Consider the following 16,056-nt stretch of genomic DNA (forward strand, 5'->3'; position numbering starts at 1 on the left):
CACTTTACACTCAAAGTTAAAACTTGAATTTCTGGCAGATAAGCAGAGGAGAAGAAACTAGCACATATTGTGGAAATGTGAAACATTACTTTTAAAAAAAGATGTTTTATTAGAATTATGTGTGTGTGTGTGTGTAAAGTAAATTTAACCTACATATTTAACATATAATTCTAGATCAATGAATATATGTATATGAACATATGTGTGTGTGTGTGTGTATATGTATGTGTCCTTCTAGGTATTTATCTCACTGGAACACAACCCCAGAGAAAACAGGCACATGCAAAAGCATTTTTTTTACAGCATGTTTATAGTTGTAAGAAAAGATAACAAAGGAAGTATCTTTCAAGAGTGAATAAATAAAGGAATATTAACACTATTGGAATATTATTATGTGCAGTCCAAGATGAATCAGAGCTCTATCAGTTTCTTGGGTAGAATGTCTTTGAAGTACTGTGGATTTTTAAAAGAAAGCAAAATGCCAGAGAGTGTATAGAAAACAATTTCACTTTTATAAAACAATGATCCCAAATCCTTAATACCGGGTACACAGTGTATTGCAACTGTCCACAATTACTTGATCGTGGAGAAAACAGGAAGGGTTATGTGTGAGAATCTTAATATGGGTTCCCTGGAGTGAAAGGGGCCAAACTTGCAGGCTGACAGGGTGGTGGGGAAAGGAGGGAGGCCAGACAATATTCAACCAAAATAACAATAACAATAATCATTTAAAAGCCAGGGCCTTTGGAGCTAGTCTCTTTCCCCTTGCAACCTAGTTAGCCCTCTGCCCCACAATGCGTGACTCCTGGGGCCCTTGACCATCACCCACTCTGTCCCGTATGTGGCCTTCCATGGTTTTTGCTATGACTCCAGAATGGGACTCGAGGTACCGAGGCGCCCGGCTGGGGAATGCCTTCCGTGCAGAGCAGCAAACCTCAGAGTTCAGTCCCTGCTCTTCCCAAGCACTTTGACAAACTCATGGGAATGAGGGGAAGAGGCTATGGGAACACTGGTTCCCTTGCTCTCTCAATTCACATCCTCCCAAGTCTCAGCCTTCAGAGCACATCCTCAGAGGACTCCTCTGAGTCCCTCCCCATCCAAATTGTCTCCCTGTTACTTCCTTTCATAGCACATGTCACAATTTGCCATTGTTTTTTGTTGTTGTTGTTGTGTGTGTGTGTGCGTGTGTGTTTAATGTCTATTTCTTTAATAAGCTGTAAGTGCCTCAAAGAGAGGGACCTTGTGCGTCTAGCACCCAGCACCCAGTGTGGACTGTGGCAGGGCTCAAGAAATATTGGTTGCTTTCATTAACTTACTCACTCATTCTCTTTTTCCTTGACTCACTCTTTCATTCACTCCTTTCTTCATTTATTCCCTTATTCATACCAGAAACATGTGCTATTGGCCAATGGCTTTTCCCACTCTGAGTCTTCTACTTTATAGGTGGCTTTTCTTGGGGCGAGGGTAGGAGTGGGGACATGACGGCAGAATTCTGGGAATGCATCCACAACTTGGGAGAGCAGAGCTGGGTGAGCTGGAAGCTCTCCACGCAAGGAGGGAAAATTCCAGAAGGCTGGAAGATCTGAGAGGAAGATGCTAGAGGATCAGACGACACACGCTGTCAGTGATGGGGTGGAGGCTGGACAGAGGCAGGCTCCCTTCTGTGCCCAGGATCTCCCACTGCGCAGCTTGACTGCCTGGTCCTCTCCCCGTGTGTATGTGTGAAATCCCGCCCTTCCTGTGGGCAGTCAGATATCCTCCAAGTCTCCCTCACTCCTCCAGCTGCAAGGGCTGTTCCCATCTGCACATTCCCTAAGCGCAAACTCTGGACCTGCCTCAAGAGTGACCACTTCCTAGCTTGGGCTGTGGTTTTACCTGTTCCCATGTGTCCCGCAGGCCCAGGATCTAGCACTGTGTGGTCACTCTTGCCATGCTGGCCTGACAAGTGAACACCTCTGTGAGTTAGGGCAAGGGTGATGGTTACGAGCCCATTTTACAGATGGGGAAATGGGGGCACTGACGAGTGACATGGCCCTTGCTCCCAGGGCAAAGGAGTAGCAGAGCCTAGACTCGGCCAAGTTTCCAGTCCCAGAGGCAGGGCTTGTTCCAGGACAGCCTGGAAGGAGGTGGGGGCAGGGTGGGGTGGATTGGAAGCTGGATCCTGAGAACCAGCAGGCCAGAGAGATTTGGAGTTCAGATGGCCAAGTTCAGGGAAAGCACAGCTGGGGAGGAGCCAAGGTATTTATTATGCTTGGTCTCCAGCTCCAAACAGAGCTGATGGATGGAGCCGCTCCAGTTCCTATAAACAGTTGGGGCCTCCCTCCCCGCCACCCGCCACCCCTCCCCATTCTCAGCCACAACTGTTTCCAGTGAGATAGCGGGTGTGTGTGTAGGGGGGGTGACCAAGGGAGGAAGGAAAAAAGGAATGAGATAGGACCAAAGAAGGGAGGGTGGCCAGCACACATTCTTACTTTGCTTCCCCACTGCCTGCTGCTGCCCCTAGACGGCCCACGCCCTGCGTCCTGCTCTGGGTTCTCTCCAGGTCCCTGGGTCTGTCTGAGGGCTGGTATTAATCCCATGAGTTTATAAGTCCTGGAGGGCAGGAGCCATTCATTCAAGAAATCTTTTCTGAGCTCTCTGCCTGTGTTTATTCACAGGCCCTGGGGACACAGAGAGAGAACTCCTGAATAGGGCCTCCCTCCCAGAGCTGCACCAGTGTGCTATGACTCAGGTGGCCAGGGCTGAGGGCCAGGAGGTAAATCTGGGCAGTCCTCCTGGAGGGGGTGGTAGGGCAGGGGTAGGGAAAGGAGTTTGCAGGCAGATCAGTGGGTGAGACGTTCCAGGGAGGGAGGGGGAGAGTCTGGCGTTGGGGAGGTCAGGGTGTAGGGCCACTTAATGGTTAAGATTGCTGGCTCCCTACGGGACAAACCTGGGTTCAAGCCTCAGTTCTGGAGTGTAAAAAGAGAATGATAACAATGGAAGTCTCTCCAAAGTTAGAATCCAACACGACAGTGAACATCAAGTGCTCAGCACCGGGTCTGCCCAGCCGTGCTCAATAATTGTTGGCTCTGAGCACATTGTGGGAGGCAGAGATGGGGGCCACACTGTGGGAGGCAGTGATGGGGGCTGGGGGCAGCAGGCACCTGGTCTCCTAGGCCCTTGTGAGCTGCCAGAAGGACAGGGGCACAGGAAGCAGACACCGGAGCCCAGGCCTGGGGGACTTAGCACCTGGGGATGAGAAGATAGGTAGCTGGCGTGTGCCCAGCCTTGCTGGGGGGTGCCATGACAGCTCACTGAATTGAACGAACCAGTGACACTGGGCACCCGAGGGCCTCCCTGGAACTTGCTGAAAGCTTGGGAAGCCGGATGCTCTGATGACCTAGTTGGCAGCTGTGACCATGTTTGGCTGAAAACAGGAATTTCTGCCTCACTAGGGGGTCTTGACCAGGTGAGCAAACTGCCCTGTTTGCCAGGAAAAGGGGTCAGGGGCCCGGTGCCCCCTGGCTGCATGCAAGGCCTGCAGCCCTGGGGATGAGCTTAGCCTGTGCTGCTGCCCGTCCCCAGGCCTTCACTGAGAGCCCACAGGTTGCACCACCCCCTTCACCCCGCAGCACCACCCCATGAAATAGGCATTTATAATTGTTCTTTGGAGAGTAGGGGAAGCAGGAACTGGGAGGTGAGAGGTCACAGGCCAGAGAAGCTGGTTGGAGAAATCAGGAGGAAGAGCTCCAGAACCAGGGCCCAAGTGGCAGCAGGCCCCAGGGGGAGACCAGGGTGCTTGGGTGGGGACAGAGAAGCATCACTGAGGTGGGCTTGATGGGGTGGGGGCAGGTAGGGGAAGAAGCGTGGCTCCTGCAGAGGAGCGGTGCCTGGGTGTCAGGCTGCTGAGTGGCAGGTGGTCCCAGAGGACAGCTCCAAGGGCTGTGGAATGGGAGATTGAAGGGCTGGGGGAGGGGGATCATCCCCTGCCCCACAGACTTGGCCTCCCCAGTGGCTTCTGCCCCTCCTCAGCTCCAATCCTGGTCAGGACCCAGGGATGCTCTTCCAAGTTCAAGCTGGATCTGCAGCCCAGTTGCTCACTAACTGAATTCTCCAGACCCTGGGAGACCTCTGGCTGGGGACAAAGGGTCAAATGTCCAGGACAGGTGAGGCTGGAGGCAGAGACGTGGGCATTGAAGCAATGGGGTGGCTACAGCGGGGATGGTGTCCTGGTGTCATCATTTAGAGATGGCTCATGGAAGATGCACACATAGAGGGGATGAAAGCAGTGGCCTAAGAGGGAGGGGACAACTTTTGAGTGTTGGGTCTCAGATGTCAAGGGTGGGGTCAGGATGGGGAAGGGGTCCAGGAGATAGATAGGGTCCGAAAGGTACACCGTGTTGGCAAAGAAGACCCCAGAGGCCTGAGCCAGGGCAAGGGGGGTGGGCTGGGAATGGGAGTGGCGGTGGCCGAGGTGGGGATGTGATGGTCTTTGTCTGATGAGCAAGACTTGAGACCTCCTGAGATGGGGTAGGGAGGGGACACATGGCTGCAGAAGGAAGAGAACAAATCTGTCACCGGTTTCTCAGTGTTGGGGTAGAGAGAAGGGTTGTGTTGGGTGAGAGGACAGAGGTGTAACGGGATCATAAAGGGAGCTGAGGCCCCAGAGTCCAGGGTGGTGATGGCCCTGAGCCTTCATGTACCCCAAGAGACATGCCATGAGGATTGAAAGACTAGAAGGGAAGTCCGGAGGTCAGGGTTCAAGTGCACACACTGATGTGAATTGCCCACGGCAAAAAGGAGGCTGCAGGCCACACGTTTCCCCAAAGTCATATTTTAATACATTCATGTGGTTATACAAAGAGCTGGTCCCAGGGCCTGGGCCGTGGCCTGGCTTCTGGGAGGTGACAGCAGCATGGTGTAGTGTTTTCAAAGATCAGGCCCAGGGGCCAATGCCGTGGCCTCTAGGCCTGAGAAGAGTGTCATGTGCAGTAGCACCTGTGGTCATGGTCCCAGCCAGGACTTTGTGCACCTGGCTGCCCCTCATACCACCAGGGCTTCAAGCAAGGGTCCAGCCCTGGATCTGCCCATTGGCCTTGGTTACCTCATCTGTAAAAGAGTGCAGAGAATAGCATTCTGATCTTCTCATACATTCATACGTGTCCATCATGGGTCAGACCACGGACCAAGCACAGGAAAGATGACTCTGGCTGGTCCCAGCGCTCTCCTCCTTCCCAGACAGCTCATGACTCCATGGTATGAGCAACAGGTATTTATCTAAGTTGAGCCTTTCTACCTATTTTCCTGGCAAGGGGTGGGAATCTTTGCATGATGAGGAACAGAAAGTAAGTTTGGAACTGGCATTATCTTGTGATGTGACAGATGAGAGAGAAGGACACCACACAGGTCCAACCCCGAATTTTGGCAGTGCTCGAGGTTGAACTCAAAGCCTTGTGCACGCTAGGCAAGCCTTCTACCACTGAGCCACATTTTCTTTTTTGCAGGCTGTGTCATTGACTTGTGCAGCTATGAGGAGGTTAGACTCCATGATCTCAAAATCCAGGCTGTGCTCAACAGAGGGAGAGGGAATAAGAAAACATAGGAGCAAAAACAGGAAAAGGAGAAGCCACATCAGTCTGCAAAGGAGAGAATAAGGGAAACTGAGGCAGAGGAGAAGCACAGGGCCTGTAGCTGCCTGCCTTTCTCCTGCCTGGTGGGAGAGAGGAGGAAAGGGCCCACACAGCACAGGATACTCAGGCTCTGTTCAGGCAACACGGAGCCACTCAGGCCTGGAAACAGAGGATGTGGGTTTGAATTTCAACTACAGCATTTCTTAGTTGCGGGACCCGGGAGGGAGACTTTGGGAGAGTTGTCTCCCCTTTTGTAAAATGAGGATAAAATACCAGACTCTGGGAGTTGTCACACAGAGGGAGACGGTGAGGCTGGGGTCTGCATCTACAGGTGGCAAGCTGTGTGCAAAACAGAACCAGAGAGCTAAGGCTTGAACTCGGCTCGGCAGCCAGGATGGGGCTGGGATGGAGAAGGGGCCTGGGCAGGGGGTGGGGGATTCAGGCAAGATCGGGGTCAATGTGTGCAGCAGGAGAATGCCAGGGTGGGAAGGACCTATGGGACATCCTGGCCTCAGCCCAGAAGACCACCTCTTAACAAGACTCTGGGGCTGCTGCAGCTTGCCTAACTAGGTCCCAGACACCCTCATGAGGCTCCAGTTCTCTCTTCTGGTCACAAGTTCCTCATTTTCCAGAGAGGCTGGAAGTCATTATCAGAATATGTGACAAAACAGTCCACTTGGAAACATTTCAGACCAATCCTCCTGAGCTTGTGGCCCCCTTGCCCTGGTATGGCAGGGGCAGGACTCTCCACCTGGGATTGGCTGGGGTTGCAGAGCCTCGAAGCCCTGGGCTTCCCCACCTTGAACCCCATCCTCTGCCCAGCTCTGTGACGACCTCTCCTCCTCAGAGTGCTGCATGTGTTTCATTCAACTTACTGCATCCCCAGTCCCCAAGAGCAGGGTGTGGCCCAAAACAGATGCTCGGGGAGGACTTGCTGATCCTGGGTCAACATTATTCTCTGCTGTCCCTGAAACTGCCCAGCTGCAGTTTCCACAGCTGGACCACTTGAGCAGCCTGGGAAGTGGGTCACCTTCCCATGCAGAAGGACGCATAGAAAGGAGCCCTAGGCTGGGAGCTCGAGACCAGGGTTCTGGGACACCGGCTCACGGTGTATCAGTCCCCACTCTGCTCTGTGCCTCCAGCTCCTGCACTGACCTGGAAGGGTCCCCTGGCTCCCTTAGGCTTTGTACTGTTGGTTGAATTTCTGCCGGCGGACACAACAGCAGGTGGCCAGCGTGGTGAGAATGATGGTGGAGACCAGTGCGAAGGTGAGGATGATGATGAGGTTGACATTCTTGAGCCCGCCCTTTTCACAGTCCTCAGGACGCACGTGGCTCAGGGACACCTCTGCCTGGGAGCCAAAGCGGCAGATCAGGTCCTGTGTGGCGTCCACATCCACTCGGCCCTGGTGCAGCTGGGCCGCCAGCCAGCCATTGCCACAGCAGCTGAGCGGATTCCCCTGCAGGTAGAGGCGCCGGAGGCTGGTCTCCAGGCCCCCCATGGCGCTCCCTGGCAGGAGGCTGAAGCTGTTGTTCCGTAGGTCCAGCACCTCCAAGGACACCGCCTGCGTCCAGGCAGGCAGGTGGCTGAGGTGGTTCTCAGCAAGATTGAGCCTCTTGAGGCAGCTGAAGCAGGGCAGGTCCACCTGCAGGACAGTCAGCCCGTTGCCCTGCAGCTCTAGGACCTCCAAGGAGGCCTCCAGGCCAGCCAAGGCTCCTGTGGCCACATCCAGCCCAGGGTTGGCAGAAAGGTCCAGCTCAGTAAGCGGGGTGTGGAGGAAGGCCCCTGCCCTGAGCATCTCCATCTCGTTATCTACCATGTTCAGAACGCGGAGGGTGGGGATGCCAGAGAAGGCCACGCAGCCTGGGGGATTGGGCTCAGCTGCGCCCCCGCAGGGATTCACCCGGTTCCCCTGCAGGTTGAGCCTCTGCAGGCTGGCCAAGCTGGCAAAGGTGTGTGGTGGCAGGTCCTGCAGGGCATTGTCCTGGAGGAGCAGCGTCCGTAGGGACCCCAGAGCTCTGGCACCCAGCTCCAGCACCTGGAGCGCATTGTGGCTTAAGTCCAGGAGCACCAGGCAGGGCAGGGAGCCCGCATGCGGGGCCTTAAAGGCCTGCAGGCAGTTCCGGCTGAGGTTCAGAAAACGCAGAGAGGTCAGGCGCCCCAGGAAGCTGTCCGGGATGAGCTCAATCTCATTGTAGCTCAAGTCCAGGTTCAAGAGCTGGGAGAGTGGGTAAGTGCTGGTGTTCCAGCTAGGGTTGGAGAGGGGCAGGGCTGACCAGCCCTCCGAAGGCGCGTGGAGGCCCTCGCTGCCCTGGGGCAGCCCAGAGGGGAGCCGGATAAGGTTGTTGGACACGTTCAGGTAGATGAGATGCGGGAGCGCGGCCAGGTCGGGGAAGTGCAGCAGCTTGTTCTCCCGCAGGTCGAGCCAGGCCAGCTGGTACTCGGCCGGGGGCTCGGGGGCTGTCTGGAAGGCCTCAATGCTGTTGCAGCTCAGGTCAAGCACCCGCAGCTGCCGGAGGCTAAAGTCAGAGATGCAGGTGAGGGAATTCCTGGAGAGATTGAGGTGGGCCAGGCGGGGCAGGGCCTCAAAAGCCCCGTCCTCGATGTCCATCAGCACGTTACTGTGCAGGTCAAGGCGCTCCAGCGCAGGCAGGCCCCAGAAGGTGCGGCGACCCAGGCGCGTCAGGCTGTTCTCGGCCAGGGAGAGCGAGCGCAGGCTGGGTGCCTCGCCCAGGAGCCGCTCCACCAGGCCACTGTACAGGCTGTTTCCAGACAGGTCCAGGGAGGTCACGTGCAGCAGGGTGCCCAGACCACTGGCGTTCAGCGCAGTGCCCACCGCCAGGCGGTTGTGGGCCAGATTGAGGTGCTCCAGGTGGGGCAGGGCCTGGAAGACTCCAGGAGGGAGGAAGCTGATCTCGTTGACACTCAGGTCCAGGTGACGGAGTGCTGTGTAGAAGCCCAGGGGCAAGGCCACGATGTCCTGCAGCTGGTTTCCAGAGAGGTCAAGGGCCTCGATGTCCAACGGGAGCAATGAGGGGACCTGGAGCAGGCCAAGGCCCTGGCACAAGGCCTCCTTCTCCACCTGAGGAGGGTGATGGCGAGGAGAGCAGCTGGCATTAACGGGTGCAGTAGCAGGTGGAAGCAGACAAGCTACAAGACACACATGTCCCCCACCCAGGCTTGGGTCAGCTCTCCCAGGGACTCCCAAGATGCTAGACTGTCCTCACCCAGCCTAATGTCCGATGACCCCCCTGTGCTCCCTGCCCTGTCTCTGACACCTGCACAGTGTTGAGCAGAAGGGAGGGACTAGAGAAGTCGGATGGGCAGATGGATAGAGAGATGAAAGACGTGAGGACAAGTGAGCTGAGGGCAGCAAGGTACCGATTATTATTACTCCATTTCACAGGAAGCTAGGCCAGGTCATCACTCAGTGCGACCTAGAGCCAATGAGCAGCAGGGCCAATGGGGGACCAGGCTTCCTGGTTCCATATCCTGGGTCCCCTCTACAGCCCAGAGGGTTAAATTCCCAGTGCTAGACCGGAAGCTATGTTGGAAAAGAGGCTTCCAACCTGCAGTGTGTCCTCCTCTCCTCGGTTTTTATTTTGCTTTCCACCCTCAGATCTCATTCAGGCTCAGGTTCCATGGAGCTCCCAGATGTGACCTCCTTTCTGCAGCTGTCACCTGCCCCCACCCCATTAAGTGCCTTGCTTCCCATGGCCTGGTGCAGCGGCAGGCTCTGAGGTAAGGTAGGGAGAGGGAACGGGGCAAATGGTGGCCGGGGTACCAAACAACATTCTTTGGTGATAGGACTGCAATGTTGCTCTGTGACCTCCATCACGTCACAGTGCCACTCTGGTTTCTTATCCAAAGTTCCTCATCCCTCCCCAGCCACCTCTCAGCATTTGACATTGCACTTTTGGGCCTGAGGTCTCATAGATCCTCAGAATAGCACGGGGTGATCTGTTACCATCACCCTTACTGATAGAAATCCAGGCCCAGAGAGGGCCAAGGAGAAATCAGGATCCCCCAGGTGGTGAGGAGGGAGCTGCCATTTAACCCAGGCCGTTTTACAACCAAAGGCCCCACTCCTGTACCTTCTGGGCCCAGAATCCTGTGCAAACACGGGTCTTTTTCCTTTTTGGTGTCTTGCAGACCCCCAGGAAACCCAGCCTTTGCCAGCAAACGGTCTGCCTTCCACCACCACCCGGCTCAGGCCTGCTTCTGCCCCAGCGTCTCTGTCTCCACTGACCCTTTGGGACCTACTTCCTGCCAAAACACTGCTCCAAGACTCCACTCAGAAACTCTGGTCCTCCAGGGGGAGTCCAGGATCCTCAGCAAGGCATTCAAGGCTGTCTGTGGCCACTACTAACCTGTCCCCTCACCTCCTCCCTCAGCCCAGTCCAGCCCACATGCCTGGTCACACCCTCCCCTGCCCACTTCTGGGCCTCCCCTGAGCTGGTCGTGCCATCCTTGACCAGATCCATGGTGAATTCTTCACACTGGGCTCCAGCCTCTCCTCCGCTAGGGAGCCTTCCATGACTGCACCATATAGTGGCTTTGCCCCACTGAACCGCGACCTTTTGTGTGAGGATTTGCTGTCAGTGAACTCAGAGCAAAGAGGGCCTGGTGTAATTGATATGGATGCCAGAACCTTACCCACAGAAAGAACTTAGGATATTTCTGTAATGAACAAGAGTCACAGATAACTGTGACTGACACCAAGTCGGTCACCTCTCAGCTGGGAAAGAAAAGGGATGATCTGTATTCTCAGGTTAGAGGTGGAGGCCAGCAGAGCAGAAAGAGGACAGCCCACCCTCCTAAGCAACTTTGCAAGACCCTATCTCTAACATTAAAAAAAAATTAAAGCACTAAGGATGTGGCTCAGTGATTAAGTGCCCTGATGCCCCTGAGTTCAAAAAAAAATCTCAGAATGACCCAGGGGCAAGAAGAACGGTGGCTTCACAGAAGACTGGCAGGTGCTGCCACCAGCCCTTCTGGTCCCTGAAGCAGTGGCCCATTCTGTGTCCAGGTGGAGCTACTGGAAGGCTGTCCCTTCTCCAACCCAGGCTCTGCCACTGACTTCAGCAACTGCCCTGCCTTACAGGTGGACCTAGGTAGTCTCTTTTCCCTGCACCCTGCAGGGTCACAGGGCTAGTCTCCCTGGCTTAGAGCAGGAGAAAGGAATCAAACCTGGTCCCTGCCCTAGAGAAGTTATTAGTCTGGCAGATAAGACAGGCTCAGACCCTCCCTGGACCACCCCACATGCTCAAGATGCTCAATATTGAGATGGAGGAAAGCTTGGGGCTGGCAGGAAGCCAAAAGAGAGAGCAACCAGACTAGGTTAGCCGGGGAGGCTTCCTGGAGGAGGCAGCACTTGACCCAGCAGTTCTGAGCTCTGAGTGGCATTTCAGCAGTCAGTCAAGGAGGCCAGATAGGGGGAGGGATTGGTCCCAGAAGGGACCAGTACTGAGAAGCCCCTTCCAGCTGGCCCATCCCACCTTCCCTACACATATTCATATTCTGGATTCCCCAGCTGGGCTACTGGCCTGCAGGGACAGTAAGGACTAGAGTCTGATACTGGCCCCACTGTTCCTTCCTGAATGATCTTGGACAAGTCACCTAACTTCTCCAAGCTGGGTTTCCACCTCTGTTAAATGGAAATAAGGGGGCTTACCTGGCAGGATCGCTGAGTAAGCCAGTATTAAAACATTCTAGTGAGTGCTCATTGAATGCAAGGTAAGCCCCTTTCCTCTCCTGACTTCCCTTATATCCAGCTGCTGGGGCTGGGGCAGCAGGTCACCCTAGGGCAAGGGTGGGGTGTGGTGGCCCTCGCCCTGCCTGGCAGAGCATCTTACCATCTTACAGGGCAGCTTGTCTCGGTGCTGGGAGGTAGCCAGGCCTTGGGTCAGCACAGCCAGGAGCAGCAGGATCTGGTGGCTCATGACTCTGTGGAGGGCGGGGAGGAAAGGGCCACACTGTGAGACCACGGGCTCTTCCCCTGCAAGCCCCACCTCCTACCTGTCCTCGCCTACAAAAAGGTGCCGTGGACAGGGCCGGCAGCAGATAAGACACAGTTGCGCAAAGGCCCGGGGGGGACAGGCCAGGTGGGCCACGACCTGGGGGAGGCAAGAATTTTAAAGCAGGGGGTGACCAGGTCTGATTTGGATTTTCAAAGGTCCCTACCTGGTGGGAGACAACCTGGAGGGGATGCACAGGACACAGAGGGACCTCAGAGGCTGCCCTGGGCTAGGGCTGGGGGTAGAGGCCTCTGACTTGGTTTCTACCCAGGCCATAAGCAGGCACCCCCATTCCAGCCTCAGGCCCCCCAGCAGAATTCCTCCCCCCCCCCGCCCCCTACCCCACTCCCCGCCACCCCCCTGCTTTATTTTGCTCTTGCTCTTTGATTCTCTGGTTCTGGAGCCCCTGCCATTGTTCCTGGACTGGGCTCAGGCCTCAACAGGAAGCCCCGCAGGGGGCCTGCCCTGCCCGGCACTATCCCTGCACACTTCCCCAGGAGCAGGCCGCCAGGCCCCACTTTCACTGAGGCCACCACTGGCTGTGCAGGGCGATAGGCCTGCTGGGACTGCCCTCCCCTCCATCAACCTGGGATGGGACTGAGGGCACCCAAAGGCCCCCAGCAGGGTGGAATCCCACAGCTCCCTCCCGAGGACCTGAGCCAAGTGTTGGGGAGACACAGATCGACCGGCTGACCTGACGAGCTTGTTCATTGAGTCACACCTTTACTGACTGCTTCCTCATAGCTGGCTCTGTGTTGGGACAAAACCGAGCATACAAGGGAACGTAATGGGAACAGAGAGTGTTAACACAGAAGGACGTCTACAGCCCTCCTAGAACCCTGGGCTCAGAGGCACCCACTGCTCTCTCATGCCTCTACTAACTGCTGTGTGACTTTCCATAAGTCACTTTACCTCTCTTGAGTTTGTTTTCTTTTCTGAGGCTAATGACAGCCCTGCCAAGTTTTGTTGAGGATCAAATGAGATATATTCCAAGAAAGTGCCACTTAGCCTTTATGCCACTTATGCACTCTTCTCAATACTTTACAATTGGTAATTCATTTAGTCCCCCCCAAAATTCAATGATTTGGTTCCATTATTACCATTCTCATTTTATGTAAGGATAAACTAAAGCTCAGGTTAACTCACAAATCCAGGGTCACCAAACCTGCTAAATGGCAGGTTCAGGCAAAATCTGGCTCCTGGGTCTATGCCCTAAACCTCTGCACCAAAAGTCTCCCACCGGGGGTGCTTGACCAATGAGTGCTGCACTGGGATTCTGAGGAGGCTTTGCAGGGAAAGGGCCTTCGAGGGCTTATCTCTGTCAGAACCCACTGGTGATGAGTTTTAAACAAAGATGGCTGCGCTGAGGTTCTTTCTTGCTGGATCACTAGGGGCCAGGGTGACATCTTTCAACCCCTTCCTTGGTTTCCTCAGGCCACAGACCCCCCCCACAGTGGCGCTCTCACGTGCACTGCAGGTTGCCCTGGAAATTTCATTCTGTTGTTAAAAAGTGTCCACCACCGAGTCTGCCACACAGCGGGCTCAGAAAGCCCCTGGGAGGCCTTCGGGGCTCTGGGGACCGTCACTCCCGGCCAGCTCTCCTCTCCCACTCCGGGTCCTAGACGCCCCGTATCCTTCCTTCCCTGAGCACTTTCCCAGGGCTCCAGACTTCACCCCCCACCCCCCAATGTGCTCTTCACTTCTGGTTCTTCCTCCTCCTCCTCCTCCCATGGCCTCCTAGAGAAGCCTTCTTTGGGTCCCCAAGTCTGGGCTACGGTCCTCCTCTCTCCTGTGCTCCAGGCCGGGAGCTGCAGGGAGCCAGCAGCGAGCACCCCAGGGTCTGCTCCCCACCCCTCTAGGAAGTGCCCCAAGGCAGAGGGGCATCTGGGCAACAGAGGGATGCTGGTGACCTCAGTCCCCCTTGGCTCTCCTTCACCTCCCTGCTGCACTCCCTCCCCCACCACTGCATTCTGCTGTCCTCCCTGAAAACAGAGCCCACATGGGCCACCTCCTTCCTCCATCACTGCCACAGACAGGTGCCACTGCGACCCTGGGCCTTGACCACGGCAACAGCCAACCCGGGTATTTGTTTCCATGCTTCTACCCGCACCTCTTGGGATCGGTCCTGCTCGAGCAGCCAGAGTGCAGAGGTAAACCCTAGATCAAGTCGTGATTGACTGCTTTGAAAATTTCCACTAAACCCAGGCTACGCGAGTCTCCTGATCTCCAGCTATTCCTCCCTCCCCTCTCAGTGCCAGCTTTCTCCCAGCGCCTCCAGGGGCCTTTGCCCTTGCTGCTCTCTCTGCCTGGAATGCTCTTCCCCCAGCTCCTCAGGCGTTTTACTATTTTCCTTACATCTCTTATTTTCTGAGAATTTCTTATTCTGGGGGAACTGAAACCTACTAAGTAGGTGCTCACTAAATATCCCATGAACAAAACGGAAGAATGGGGGAATCACAAGGGGGTGGGGAGTGCCAGGTGAGGTTTAGTTCTGAGCTTGAAGGTAGAGATGCCAAAGGGGCCCTTATTTCCCTCTCCTCTATCAAATCCCACCCCACCCACACCAGTGTGGGCACCTGCGCATTCAGAAGGCAAGGTCACTGCAGCACATGGGAACTCTGATGGGAAGAGGGCGCTCAGCCCTGGGCCCTCCTCAGCAGTGGCCAAGACACAATGCGTAGTAGCATTCAAGGCCTCCTCTCCCTCACACAAGGGAGGATGGATGTCACTTAGACCCAGTCTCACATCCAAACTCCACTGCTCACCAGCCTCACTCCCAACAGCAGGTCCCTTAACCTCTCCAGGCTTCAGGGTCCCATCTACAGGGCAAGTAGTCTAGTTTCCATTCTGCTGCTACCCCTACAGCCATTGTGACGATGTGGTGGAGACGGCTATAGAGCTGCCTGGGACACTTAAGTGTCCTTCCCAGGAGGTGTAAAGGCCAAGCATCCCAGATCAAGGGTATTGAAGAAAGAGGCCCCAGGCCTGCAAACAAGTGGCCAGGCAGGAGAAGGCAGCAGACACGGCAGGACTCTAAGAGAAGTGCTAAAGGAGAGAGAGAAAGAGAGAGAGAGAGAGAGAGAGAGAGAGAGAGAGAGAGAGAGAGAAATGGGGGTAAGGAACAACGCCTACAATCAAAAGTCCACCCCCACTAAGCAAAGATGTTAGATACTCTTCTAAGCACTTGACCTAATATCACTTATTTAATTCTAAAAACCACCCGAAGAGGCAATTATTATAATTCCCATTTTACAGACCAGAAAACTGAGGCACAGAACGGCGTGAGTGCTTTCTTCTCCAACAGTGCTGGGCCCACTGCCGCCTAGAGAACCGTCCCCATTTTTTGCCCACAAGGAAAATGAGGCTCAGAGAGGTCACTTACTCAAAGTCACACAGGCAGCAAATAGCAGAATCAGGATCAGAATCCCCAAACAACTGTTTCCATTACATCAAGCAAGATCTCCCTCCATAACCCAGCCAAGGAACCCAGGCTCAGGCACGGAAGCAGCCGGCTCACAGTTCAGGCGCCTCAGGTGCTCTCTCAACAGCTCTCGGCCTCCCTCTGACAGGCAGAGAGGGTCCTGGGAGAGCTGCTGCGGAGGTTCACAGCGAGCAGTGAATCACCGAGGGCAAGCCCTGTTCTGGAGACATGTGCATCCCACGGGGGAATTAGACCTTAACCCAAAGGAATGCGGCTGTGATGGCGGAATCTCAGGCAGCCAGGGGTGGGGGTGGGGGGTCTTCACATCTCACCCCCATAAAGAAGGCTGGCTCAAGCCCCTGGGAGGACAGTGGGCGCCCCTTTCAGAGAGATGAGCAGGCTCTCCAGCGCGGTGGGATGGGAAGCCCACACCCGGCCTGGAGCGGAGGGCGGGAGACCTGAATTCAAATCCTGATGGTCCCTCCACTAGCTGGGTTTCCTGGACAAGTTCCGGGCTGTCCGCCACAGTTTTCCAAGCTGTCAAATGGGAATGCCGGCCTCACCCCTCTGCAGGTAAGATCCGCTGAGACAGGCAGGCGCCTTGGAGATTTCTCGGGGACGGAGGAAGGATCAACCCCAGCCCCACGCGCGCAGTGCGGGCGGCGGGAGGGGCGTGGGGCACCCCATGGGCCGGCCGCAGCCGGGTCGGCGCCCGTGCCCTCGAGGGGCGTGGGACCACGGCTCCCCGGGACCCGGCCTCGCCCGCGGGGCGCTCCTACCTGGCTCAGCGCGGCCGCCGCTCCTCTCCCGGGCAGCCTCGGCACATTTTGCGTAACTCTGCCCCAGGTCCCACCCGCGCCAGACCCCGGGGTCTCGGCCCGAGGAGGCACGGCCGCTCCTGCGCCCCACGGGAGCCGGCCGCGAGGGGGCGGCGCTGGCCATTTAAATACCTCTCGCGCCCGCCACGCCCCCTCGGCCCCTCGGCCGCGCGAGGTCCTAGCGCTCGAAG

The 16,056-nt window shown here is 55.9% G+C and overlaps 1 protein-coding gene across 2 annotated transcripts; it reads right to left on the reverse strand.

Moving 5' to 3' along the window:
- Positions 1–4,797: 4,797 nt before the first annotated feature.
- Lrrc32 (leucine rich repeat containing 32) lies at positions 4,798–15,961 on the reverse strand. Of its 2 annotated transcripts, none has more exons than XM_046442026.2 (3): positions 15,827–15,961; positions 11,465–11,555; positions 4,798–8,691 (listed from the first exon to the last, which is right to left on the reverse strand). In XM_046442026.2, the coding sequence occupies exons 2-3, from the start codon at positions 11,549–11,551 to the stop codon at positions 6,787–6,789; spliced, it is 1,992 nt and encodes a 663-aa protein (XP_046297982.1). In that variant the 5' UTR covers positions 11,552–11,555; positions 15,827–15,961; the 3' UTR covers positions 4,798–6,786. The 2 variants fall into 2 exon arrangements, with proteins under 2 accessions (XP_046297982.1, XP_046297983.1); XM_046442027.2 differs by lacking the exon at positions 15,827–15,961 and adding an exon at positions 15,009–15,719.
- Positions 15,962–16,056: the final 95 nt, after the last annotated feature.

This window comes from Marmota monax, unplaced genomic scaffold, assembly GCF_021218885.2.
Source record: "Marmota monax isolate L192 unplaced genomic scaffold, Marmota_monax_Labrador192_F-V1.1 WCK01_AAM20220418_F8-fsc00068, whole genome shotgun sequence".
In the NCBI taxonomy this organism is placed as follows: Eukaryota; Metazoa; Chordata; class Mammalia; order Rodentia; family Sciuridae; genus Marmota; species Marmota monax.